This window comes from Uranotaenia lowii, chromosome 1 (assembly GCF_029784155.1).
Source record: "Uranotaenia lowii strain MFRU-FL chromosome 1, ASM2978415v1, whole genome shotgun sequence".
NCBI classification, from domain to species: Eukaryota; Metazoa; Arthropoda; class Insecta; order Diptera; family Culicidae; genus Uranotaenia; species Uranotaenia lowii.
The window spans coordinates 29,552,160-29,565,706 of NC_073691.1; the positions used below are offsets into that span (position 1 = coordinate 29,552,160).

The following is a 13,547-nucleotide window of genomic DNA, read 5'->3' on the forward strand; positions in this document are numbered from 1 at the left end:
ATTTTCTAACAAAGAGGGTAAAAAAATGAAAAAAAATGAAAAATTTATTTTTTTAATTTTGATTTTTCTCCGATGTTTAAGGTATGATTTGATAAAATGATCAACTTTCTCGATGACTGCAAATAAAATGAGTGGCTTATTTTGACTTCTCAGAAAAAGTTACATAAAATATCTCTTCGATTTTTTTTTACATTTTCACGGAAACTCAGGCATTTGATCAAAATTCAAAAAAAATTAAACCACAATGAATCTCAGATTTTATTGAAACAAAATGTTTTGCAGTTTCTCAATAGATTTTAAATAAGTTAAAAATATTAATATTAAAAAATTTGAATTTCCCTTTTATGATGTCAGCAATGAAAAAGTTACATAATTTTCAATTGAATTTTCTTAAAACTGTCAAATTTTTTTTTCCTAAAGCATTGTATCTCTTAAATTCGAAAAACAAGGCAAAATTTTGATGCTTCATAAATATCAGGATAATAAATATATTTTAAATCAGTTTCTAGTTTTTATGTAGGTTTTTTTATTTCATTGAACTGCAATTCAGTATAAACTGCTAAATTTTAGAATTAAACGAGCCATAGAACCAAAACTAGAAGTGATTGACAAAATCTGCCGGAATATTCCATGATGCCAAAATCTTTCGAATCGGTTATTGAAACTTATGCACTAAAATAGCTGTTCTCTTTCCAATAATAAAACATTTTTTTTGTCAAACCTGAAACTAGATTATAACTTTTGATGATTGATATGAAGCTTTAAATTCAGCCGAGTTCGGAAACAACATTCAAAATATGATTTTTTAAATAAAGTATATCAGAGGACATTATTTTTTTTTGTTTCGATTATAGTCGTTTTATCATTTTATGGAATTCGCGACCTTTTCAACGTTGCAGTTGGCGGATCGTTATTGAAAAACTATCCGGTACAACTGGGTTCGATGTTTACTCTTGGGCTCGAACTCGCGGACATCGGCTCAGGAGACAACAGACTTGCCAACTGAGCCCTTGAGGACATTATGAAATTTGAATTTAAAACGAATACACCCATACAAATTTTTAACATTTCTCATTTTTGAGTTTCATAATTTTTTTTTTAATGATGACTGATGATGAATTCAAAATCTGAGGTATGATAGTTAAATCAGCATTCTATTCTTCTTTTTATAAATTCATATACTCGCTTCTAAAATCTAAATTTTGTTACAATATTTTTAATTTGATTTTAGACTAATGATTTTTCTTCGATCTTGAAAAAATTAAGAACTAAATAAAACCTAATAGGCAACATTTGGTAAAAATAAACAACAATGATGAGTTTTTTATTGTTCAATTTGATTGGCTCAAAATATATGTAAGGTACATCAGATTAATTGTTTGGAATTTTTCAATATTCCAATATTTTATTCGGGAGGAACATGAAAATCCAGTTTTTCACATATAACTTTGGTCCCCTTCGGCCGATTTCTAATAAAACGGTTTTTCTTAAAGCCTCAACTATGACAAATATTTTATCTACTGTATTTTGATTCGACTTATGATGATATCACTGTTAATGTTTCGTCAAAATGTTCGAAGCAGTGTCTCTCATTAATAGTGGTGAATATCACCCTGAAAAAAGTGACCCCATTATTTTTCGAAGCTTAATAACTTTTTTATCTTAATTCGAATCTAAATACGGTCTTGGAATGAAATGTTTGTCATAGTTCAGGCTTTAGTAAAACCCATTTTTAAAAGAAATCGGCCAAAGGGAACCAAAGTAATTGATAAAAAACCAGATTTACAGGTTTCTCCCGAACCAAATGTCTCAAAATCCCATACAAACTTTAAGCTCGTTGAGCGACCCTTCCCGTGATCTGATCTTGCCAAAGTTTAGCATGAGATCTTGTACTAGGCCTTGGACCAATTTTAGCCTGCAGCGCATATTTAACATTTCACAGGCTATAAATCTTCCATACAAATTTAGAGCAGTCTAATAAACACAGATGCCGGAATACCTGTAAGTAAACTAGCACACCTGATTGACTCGTTCTTCCAAAATATACCTTACATCAACACAATACTAAGTTCATATGAAGCCATGGGGTCCGGGTATAGCGTACGTGTTGCTTTGGAGATTTGTCGAACTTAATAATCTAAAGAATGCACGTGAACACATACTTAGGCAGAAACTGCGGTGAATCCGTGCACCCATGGTGGATAACCAACATACATTCAACATACAACTTCAAGTGCTTCATTTAAATGACTGCAAAAATTTTTTTGTTAAGTGGCTGTAATTTTCGGATAACTAAGTTATTCCATCAAAATTTGAACAACAACCTCGCTGAAACTCATTGCAATTTATTATGACGGTCGCCACGTGGAATACCAATGGATGATTGAGCTACATTAGATTCAACCCATTTTCTCTTCATTTTTCTTTATTCTAAACATATTTTGATGACCTACCTGCAGCTCAAAAAACTTCATAACTTGTATAAAAATATTACAATATTTTTCTTTTTTGCTACAAAAATAGTGATAATTGTGTTAAACATATCCCAGCAAAAGTGAAACGACCATCCCACAAATGACACCTTATTCTCATCGCTCGCCCAATTCTACTGCGACACCGACGACGACGCGTGAATAAATTGCTCATTTCCTATACTTTGAAATACATTTTCGCTCATTATCATCCATCTTCAGCCGACCTGGTCCCGAACCTTAGGCTTGGCCCAGAAGCACCAGCTTCCGGCTTTCGGCAACGTCTTCTCATAAGCGATTGCCATTAACGTTCTGCCATTTCACCGTTTTGAGTTGATGAATTTCCACCCCTTTTCCGATGCCGTACCTATGTTTAAGACGCCTCGCCCGGGAGGAAGTGAAAAGTCGTCATCAGTCACCCAGCCTCGCGGCTTCTCGAAGGTACTGAAAATGGCTTATGCTCTACAAATGAGCAAAAGGGTTTGCCGGCAGGTGGCCCTTTTCTCAACATCTCTAGGTTAGATGTGTGTCATAAGCAGATGATAATTTATTCAATTATAATTACTCATGTGCCGAGATGATAAGTGATGACGGGTGGCGGAAAATGACGACGCACAAAACACTTTCGGGCGTTTGACGGCTGCCTTCTTGCTCGGGGGGCGATAATTATGTCGGAACATATGTCTTCTGGTTGGTTTGCTGGCAAAGATATCATTATGTTTGGGAGCTCCGGGTGAAACATATTTGATCGATGATAGAGGAGCCATAGGGTAGTTGGAAAGCTAAGATTCTGAAATCTCGTTTAAGAGGATTCTGTTTATACAATTTGACCGATTAGAGCTTGAATGAATTTGGCAGGATCGCCATGTGTGAATTGTCTTGTTTTATTTTTTTTTCTGGAAAAAAACGTTTGTTCACTTCTTTTTAAATTTTCCTAAAATTCTTGAAAAAAAATTGTCTTCCACCTACGTTTCAGTGATATGTGAAACGCTTCCATTTTGTTTTGTATTTTTCAACAAACAAAGATGAAATATAACCCGCAATGCTGCATTTTCCAAAACAAAACCATAAGTCAAAACATTTCAGCAATATTCATCATAGCTGGAGGCGAAGCCAGAACACCGAGAAACGCACATCCCGCCATTTACCAGAAAGAAAAATGCCGACTTCCTTCCGCCATTCGGGGAAGCAGAAAAGGCGCGTTATGTTTCTTGTTGTCGCGCCATTTAACAACAGACGCTCTTTTTCGAATGAGCTCTCACTCCACCTCCTCCTCCCTCTTGTATCGTTGTCATTAATTCAAGTTCCGTTTTACTTATCATCATTTTCCTTCCTCGGAACAAAAAAGGGGTGAAGTGAAAATTTGTCAACCCCCTGAGGGCTACCAGCTCCGGCTGAAACAATGAAGTGTTTTAATTTCACTCAACTTGAAAAGTTTCTTTAGGGAAAAAATACGCGAGAAGGTAGGTGATAATAGGCCTCCGTTTTTTTTTCGAGGGTGAGCGACATTTTGTTGACATTTAGCAAAATGTTTTGTTGTTAATTCTGATGTACCTACATATACGTTAATTTTCACAAATTATTGGAAAAATTGTTCTTCAGAAAAAAATGCGGAATACTGGGAAATAAATGTCCTAAAAAAATTACTAAGGCTATGGAGCAGGCCCGTGCGAAGGACCCGTCCATGACGTTTCCGAAACTTAAAAACAGCTAGGAATAATCACAAAAACACAAATTCAAAACAACTCTTTTTCTTTCTGTCTCCTCTAGTTTTGGTCATATGATGTTAATGAGTTAAAATGAAGTTGGGTTGAATGTGCAAGGTACAAATTGTCAAAATTGTCAAAATTGTCAAAATTGTCAAAATTGTCAAAATTGTCAAAATTGTCAAAATTGTCAAAATTGTCAAAATTGTCAAAATTGTCAAAATTGTCAAAATTGTCAAAATTGTCGAAATTGTCAAAATTGTCAAAATAATCAAAATTGTCAAAATTGTCAAAATTTTCAACATTGTCAAAATTGTCAAAATTGTCAAAATTGTCAAAATTGTCAAAATTGTCAAAATTGTCAAAATTGTCAAAATTGTCAAAATTGTCAAAATTGTCAAAATTGTCAAAATTGTCAAAATTGTCAAAATTGTCAAAATTGTCAAAATTGTCAAAATTGCCAAAATTGCCAAAATTGTAAACGTTATTTTTTTCTTTATCAAAAAGTTGGCTTAAGAACTCTGAAGCGATGCCTTCAAAGTTTTGCCATCAAATTTAAAGTGATGAAACTTAATTTTATGAAAACTCGAGCTATCTTACCTGGCAACTTAAACGGAAGCGTGCCCATCAGTGGATCCGGCCCAAATCGTTGCGGCCCAAAAGCGAACGGATGGAAGCCCTGGTGCCGGATCTTGGACCTTGGTTCCCGGGGCCCATCGACCGTCACTTTTATCGCTTTCGAGTAGGTCGCAATCTGGATCGGTACAGTCGATATCACTATCGTCAGCGTGAAACTTTTTCCTGCAGCAGAAATGGAAGAAAGAAAATTGGGAAAACAACGAGATCAGAAAAATTCATATTACCAAAAAGATGGCGGGTGACTGGGGAAAAGGACAGCGGAAATTGGGGGACAAAATCTCATTACCAAACAATGGTGCCAGTCATAAAATAGAAAGAGCATAAAGATAACTACAGCTATTTTGAGTGCTGGCTGCCGTTGTTGTTTTTTTTTTCGTTAAGAGATAGAAGGTCCTTTTTCCTCCATCCTGCTCCTAGCGCGATTGCATCACTTTCATGGATGTTGCCATATTTACTACTCTTAGAGCTGCCCCCAAGACCAAATCATACAGCTTTGGGTTTGCTTTTTCCTATGTTTTGCCATGTTCTCAGGAATGCTGGCAGACCGAAGTTGGGTCCCTCATCCCTCTTGGTTTCCTCTAAATTTTGCATCTCGTTATTTTCTCGTCTCACAGCGTCTCGGTTAGTCATCGATTAAAATTCCTGCAGACTTCCCTGCATCTTTTTATTCGGCACTCTATTGGTTCATTCTCTATTGTTTGTTACCAATGACGATTTTGAGGAGTGTCGATCTAAGTTTAAAAACCCCTTTTAAAATAAGCAAAAAGTGAAATCTGAATTTTGTGTGCCTAAAAATAAATCCTGGTACAAAATTTAAAGAACGATGGCATAGTAAAAAAAACTTTTAAATTTTATGTCTTAAAGATAAAAATTCAAACCAAGTGCCTTTTTAATGTTGAATATTTCCAACTAAAAATTTTAATTTAATTAAAATTTGAGTTTTAAACTTTTTAAAAACGTAATTGACTTGGTCTGCTATTGAAATTTGACAAAAATCAGCCTGCCCCCAGAACAAGGACGTGCGACTTTTGTCACTTTGTATGAGCCTCTTGATTTTTACTGCCACGGCTAGAGCATTCCTAGACAAAGATGTAAAGTCCGGAAGAGAAGATTGAAAAAAAAAATGGTGGGTGGAGGGGCTCTGTTCAAGAATCGTTATTTGTGCTCGCTTCCGCGGCCCTTATTTTTAATTTTCAACAAGCTGTGAACAACCATGCTAACAAGATTAAGGTTTGAATTCGTTGTTCTAGTATTTTCAGAAAATTAAAACCCAGATGCGAACTTTTATGACATCACAAATCCTACTTTTATCACTGAAATTTCTCTGACTCATCATTTCAGAGATTGCAGAAAAAAGGATTTTCAGGCTTTTTTTTGTTTTTCTATCAAATGACTTTGGTTTATAATATAAATATTTTAAATGAAAGAAGTAACACCAATAAATTTCAATCTGGTTCAAAATTTGTCAATTTGCAAAATTGAACTCAATTCTTTTCAACCTTGAATTTGTGCAAAACACAAAATAATTTAAATTTTTCACGCAAAATCATAAACTTATGTATGATGGTATAAAACTTTGTTAAAATTCACGACCAATTGACAAATACTGGAAAACTTTCACAAGTTTTCAAAATTTAAAACTTATTATAAAATAAAAAAAAAACTATATTTTCAAAAGTACAGATTTTTTTACGGTTACGTTTTTTAACTGCGAAGACAAAAAGCACCTTTTAAGTATGCAGTTTTTATAAAACATGACAACAACATAAGGTAGCTTATTACTTTCAATGAAACAAATCGTTAGTGCATCAATCCAATTTTTTTTAAGAAAACAAGAGAATAGAAATATTTAAACAAAAACAAGAACTATTTGATTATGTGGACAAAATTATCAGATTTTTGTTTGATTTGTGAAGACTTTCAGCATTTACTCATACTAAGCCAACGAATCAAGTAAACCAACGAAAAGAATAAAGAAATCTGAAATTTTTTTTAATTAGTCATGGTTATTGGAAGCTACTCTCTATTTTTGGTGTCCTTTTTTTAAGACCCAGCCCACCGTTCGTTGCTATTTCGGTCGGTATTTTAAATGGCTTAATTGGTTGCGTTTTTATCTATTTACTGATTTTCGCACCCATGTTGGATGGCAACAGGTTGGTATTTGTGTTTGTTTATTTTCTGAAGGCGACGACCGGCTGCGTTGCTACCGGGTTGCTACATAAACGCATCCTGTAACAACCTACTGCTCGAATGCTATTTCTCGATTCAAGTTAGCGACTGTTGGTGCGATGATGGGTTGATAGATATGTTGCTGAATGTACTCGATTCGAGGTTTAGCAACCATTGGTGGGCGTGGTCTAAGACCAAGATAATGAAAAATTCGGCATATCTAAAAATTTGTTGCATGATAGAGAGTCTCCCAAACGCACCATTCAAGAAAACAATCGATCTAAAACAACTTTTATTTTGAAGATTGTTCAACAAAAAAAAGCAAGCAAATCTTTTCAATTTTCTCTTACTTAATTTAGATTTTTTTAGTTTAAATGTATTAAGATTTCTTCTTTCATTAGAAAAAAAACCTGCAATTATGAAATTATTTTAAACCAAATACGTTGGCAAAAAGGTATAAATTTCGAAGAAAATTTTGAAGTTAACAATATAAAACTTTCAAGAATCAGCTGTAAAAATAACAGGCAACACTGATGAAAATTTCAAAATAACATAATTTTTCACTGATTATTTTCATCGAAGACGGAATGCAGTTTTGAGTTGAAAGAAGAAAGTATTGATTAATCATTCTTAAAAACCATTTGCTGCCTAGTAGAGCTCTGTCACATTTCTGGAATCTATAGAAAACGATTAAGAAAATCTATTTTAAGGTTTTTTAAGAATTTTTTTATAATGTTCTGTTGAGTGATTAAATTTTTACTTTCTTCCCTTAGTTCAAAGCTGCATTTTGTCTTCGATGGAAATGATCATTGCAAATTCACATTTCTAGTATTTTTTTCAATTTTTATATTTACAGTGTTGTTATTTTTACAGCTGATTCTAGAAATTTTATATTGTTAATTTCAAAATTTTCCGCCAAATTCCTTTTTGCCAAAATATTTGGTTAAAAACATTTTCGTTCATATATGGCAAATTTTTAATCGGAATGAAACTATATTACCGGCTATATCATTGAAATGTTATATTCTTTGGGAAAGAATGTTTAAGAATTGAAAAGTTATGGCAGAAAGAAGATTAGAATAAAATGAAAGATGTTGAAAATTTGCGGAAGGGTTAATTTAACATGAAAAACTCTTCATCTCTTTTCATCTCTTTGTTCCTCATGGGCCTACTTACGAAGAAATATTAACACATTTTAACTTTAAAAAGGTAAATTTGAAATTTATAGAAAAAATTGTTTGAGAACAAAAGAAAAAAAAAATATTTTTTTGTTCGTTCACCATTTAAAAAAAATTGTTCTAGACCCCCCGATCGATTTTTTTATAAGTGCTTTAGATAGGGGAATGTCTTTTCTATCATCTTGCAAATTTTCAGAGATGTTAAATTTTTCTTTCATTGGTTTCATAAAAAAAACATCGTGTATTTGATACAAGGCATAAAAAAAAAGTTAAATGGTATCAATCTAAAAACAGATCACACGTTAAACAACGTTAGCATTGATAGCACGTTAAACAACAATTCTGACAACATTGTCGAAAAATTTAAACTACATTAAATAATGAAAGATGATTTTGATTTAATTTTTATCAAGGTCCATACAATTTCATAGGATGAATTTAAAAGTTCAAACGTCATTTTGTAGATCATTTAGAAAACTGATTATTTTTCATAACTTGATAGCAATTTAAGGTGGCTTACTCATAATTTTAAAGTGTTTCAAACATTTAATTTTTAATCAATATCAAACAGTTTTGAGAATTTTTGCTGTGAAGGATTGTATGTCAGGGATTTCAAATTTATACCTTACCATTTTTGGGTAGTCATGAGTCAATGTTTGGAAAACTGTTATTTTGTTTTCAGATAACTTTAAAACATTTTGGAGACACTATTAAATAAACTTGAAACTATAAAAATTAATTTTTAAATTGCGACCCAGAGATGGGTCTTGACTCAAACATTCAGTTCTAGTCCCTGAAATTTCATCTAAGTTGGATTCATTTCTCCACAAAAAAAAACTATAAAAATTAATTTTATAAACTTTTTGATCACTCTGAGCATTTTCAAACAATTACAACCACTTAAAAAAGTTAGGACAAATATATGCTAAATTTAAGAAATTTCATGCAATTGCTACTTCTGACTCTTTGCTTACCCTCACATATTCGATTATCTGTGAAATTCAGACATAAGAAACTCGCTAGACTTTTTGGGACCATTGGGAGAGTTTTGTTAAAAATATGTTGAAATTTATTATCAAAAGCCACAGATTTTGTTAAACAATTGTGAAATACATTGTAAACTTTTGCAATTAATTAGACATTTTTGAAAATACGTTGAATTCTAGAAAATTTAAAAACAAATTTGACATTAAAGAAACAGAAAAAAATTAACAAAATTCCTTTTTTTCCATACATGAATTTCCAACTTAAGGCAACTAAAAAAATCTAGTATCGTGGTAACGAATTCAAGAGATTTTAAACTATCCATCAATGCTTTATTTATGAACGCACCCTGATAAATTTTTTATATATGTAAAATAAGGACATTTTCCAAAAATAAACCTGTATTGGATAAATGGATAGAATCCCTATCAAATAGTTATCGAAGAAAAAAATTAAAATGGAAATAGTGGGATGGCCTAGAGGAATGTGTTAAGATAAAATTTCATTTGTATTTTTTAGCTCAAACTATTTAGCAATTGTTTTAATTTTTGCCCCTAAATATGTGCAACATAATAGTACCTTTTCAATTATAAATGTTTTTAAAAGAAAACCTAAAAAAGCAACATGAAATTTATAAACAAGCATTTGAACGTATTTTGAAGGAGTTTTGTATCCTTTATGATTGAGAAAAATCAAAATAGAGACTGATCAATGTAACCCCAACACATCAAATTCAAAACAGAGGCGAAATCAATTTTTTAATCAATTTTAAAGTGGTCTAATAAATTTTTGCAACCATGTTTACGTTCATTGAAGTCCAGTACTGATTTCAAAAATATGATACATGCCACATTCTCTTTAACAGAAAAAATAATCGAAAAATATGGAAAAAAAAGTGATCAATATTAACCTGGATTACGATATTCAAATTTGAAAAATATGAGGAAAAATTGGTTGAAAATACATGTTAAATCATATTTTCAAATTCTGAAGATCATCTATCGATAGAGGTTTGAACATTTTTTTTAACTTTCATAATTATTTTTTAAGAAAGTGACTTAAATAGCATTTTCCAATCAAACAACATATTGAATGCAAGATGTAAGTTGAATGAAGGTGTAAGAAAAATCTGGAAATTGCAAATAGACGAACAGTTGAAATATAGGCTACCTTTGCAAACTAGGCAAAAAATATGTATTTCCTTATTTTTACGCATAAAACGATTAATTAAAAATGTGTACAAAATCGTCATCATTTCATTCCATCTCCAAAATTTACTGTATATTAAACAACATTGTCGGTTGGATTACTTAAAAGTAAAGGTTTTACTACATTTTTTCTACATTTTTGTGCCTATAATTTGATTTTTTCTAAACCGTGCAACTTATATCTCTCTTCGACTTACTTTTGCATGAAGTGCTATTTCTTTGGGTATTTTATAGAGCTTAACAATAGCTCTTTTTTAAACTTTGTTCAATGAATTTTGTCGAATTTGTAAAAATAAATGAATGAGAGAAGTATTGTCTAAAAATCACAATTTGAGTTGGAAATAAATGCTTTCAAAATTCGCAAATCATCGTATAATCTGAATCAAAACATCTTTGTAAAAGACACACAAAAATAATCATGATCCAGTACGCTTGTTCGGTAAACCATCCAATAAGATAATTTGAGCAACGATAAAAAAAAAAACAACGAAACCAAATTGAATTAGTACGAGCTTAACTTATTGACGACGACGCTGGATTTTTCTTGTTGTTGTTTTTTTTTTGCCACATACCACTCTTTTTTCACATTTTCCCTAAATCACGTCTACACAAAGTCAGCCAAAGTACTATGTTGCTGTGTCACGGTTAAACGGGACCGCGCGAATCCAAGGGGTGATTTTTTCCGCCAAACGTCGTCCCGATTTTGATCATCAAATCCGTCGATTTTCCCTTCCCATTTTTTTCTCGTCTTCCTCCTCACCTTCCTTCCGGATCAAAATAATAAACGCAATAAATAAATAAATTGGCTTCGATGGCTCCGGGGGAAGGAGGAAGTTTGCTTTTGGTGAAACAAAAAAAAAATCTGAAACGGTTTTCCATCGCCGCGCGAAAAAATCGAACAACTTTCCGCTGCTTATGTTGGAGTGAAGTTTTGTTATTTTTTTAAAGGGAGCTATTTCACCGATAGACTAGCGGAAAACGAACGATCTGGTGGCTTGTTTTGGTCGCTGAAGCCGGGAGCTAGAAAAAAAAAGTAACAGCCTTGATGGAATCTCTACTCTACTCTACTCTAGGATTTAGGACCAGATAGCTTCCGCCAAATCGGCTGCTGGCTTTAGGGCATAAAATTTAATACAATTCGTTACGGCTTTCCGCGCCCTTCATACTAACTAGGCTGATGACTTGACAACAGCTCGGTTAGTTAGCGTTCACAGTTGATTTGGCGGATTTAGGTTGTAACTGATTTTTTCCATCAGAATGTTTGTGGAAATTTTCAAAAAAAATAACAATAGTCCATTTTTTTTATAAATTCAGTTCAGAAAAAAAAATTCCATCATTTTCATAGGAGCAACATTTGATTGGAAAAGATCAATAAAAGAATATTCACACAATATTGAAATCAATTAATTCAATCTCAAAAAGAATCAATTAAAATGGAAAAAACTAAATTTCAATTCAGTAAGATGTATTACAAGTTCATATTTATTCGTGTACACAATAATAAATCTAGTTTAACAATCACAACCATTTCTAGATCGTAATGAATATTGAAATTGAAACAGCCAATGGCTGAAAACAATGAATCATATCCTCAATGCCTGAGGTTGCCAGAATTTTTTCAGCATATAAAAACCTTGCAAAACCCGGGAATTTAATTTCAAAATTGACAACCAAAAATCCGGGAACTATCGGGGTGAATTTTGACAAAACCCAGAAAGTACGTGACAAAAATCAAGTTAATTTTTTTAAATGCTTTCCAATGAAACTTTTTGACAGATTTTAAATTATTTTTTAGGCTTCCAAAAAACCATTCTTGATTATTTTTATAAAACTTGCTCTAAAAAATTTCGTTAGGAGGGCAAAAATTAAAAAAAAAAAAACATTTTACAGCACAATTTGTTCAACTTCTTTTTTGGATTTTCCAAATAAATTGGAAAATTCCGCGCAAAACTCGGGCATTTTTCGAGAAAATCCGGGAAACCTGTCCGGGCCTAATTTTATATTAAACTAGCTGACCCGGTGTGCTTTGCTACACCTTTTAAAATCGAATGATATTTTCAGAATTTATTCAAATTTTTATTGTTTTGTTGGCATTATTTTAAATCAAATTATAACATAATTCATAAACAACCACTATAAAATGAGAGCTGCAGCTGGAGTTTCGGATTGCAACACAAAAATAACGTTAAACTAATTTTCTGAATCTTGATCTATAAATTTGTGTTAAAGATCTGATAATTTTAATCTGTTTCTTTAAGCTTCGCCCTAAAAAAGGAGGGTCTCAAATTAATCGTACGCAAACAATCCAACTGATAAAATATGGTTGTTTTTGCTTGATATGTTCTGGATTTATTCTAAAAAACTGATAAGAGAGCCCCCCCCCCTGTCCTTCCCTTCCTCCCTGCTGAATGGAGATCGTGGTCTTTAATAATCATACCCATTTTTTTCGTTCTCAAAAATCTTTTTGTATCAAATATTGTTCCATTGTTTGATAAGTTGTTAAGCTTTACAACAAAATTTTTATGGAACCCCCTCCTTTCTTCTCCTCTCTTCACTGCTTCGTTAGCATAAATTGAGAACTTATTCTAATAAAAGTTGTATTGGACTCACCCCCCACCTCCTATGCAGCTACTCACTAAAAGGAGGATGGAGTGTCAGATGATCATAGAATCATACCAAAATGATTTTCCATGTTAAGTTTTTATCCATCTATCGGATTTTGTAAAAAAAAATTAAATGTAAGCTTTCCTCTTCCCTTCCTTTATTCCCAATTCTATCATCCCACTGCAAAAAAGGAATGGTTTGACATAAAAAAATTCTCGTGTTGAAATACCATCCCATGCCAAATTTGGTTTTATTTGCGTTGTAAATTCTTGAGTTATGCATAAACTTGAAAGGAAGTACCATCCCCTTTCCCTTCTCCCCCATTGAATGGAGGGATAGAACTTAACATTCATGAAAGTATTTTTTGTACTCAAATACTTTTTGATATCAAATTTTATTTCATTTGCTCTGTTAATTCTCGAGTTATGCAAAAAAAAATGTATGGAAGCCCCTCTTTCCTCCTTTATATCTATCCACTGAAAACAGGTGGGGCTTCGATTTACAATAGAAACATTTCTCGTATCCAAATACCGTCACATGCCAAATATTCAATTTGGTCGATCAGTTATCTAGTTATACTGAAAGTTG

General features: G+C 32.4%; 1 protein-coding gene across 2 annotated transcripts in view; it reads right to left on the reverse strand.

Annotated features, from left to right (window-relative positions):
* Window positions 1-13,547, reverse strand: part of LOC129739613 (segmentation protein Runt) — a 127,967-nt gene that overhangs the window by 40,362 nt on the left and 74,058 nt on the right. For both annotated transcript variants that reach the window (XM_055731093.1, XM_055731094.1), the window contains exon 4: window positions 4,778-4,978. In XM_055731093.1, coding sequence (XP_055587068.1) covers window positions 4,778-4,978 — 201 coding nt within the window. The remainder of the gene's footprint in view (window positions 1-4,777; window positions 4,979-13,547) is intronic.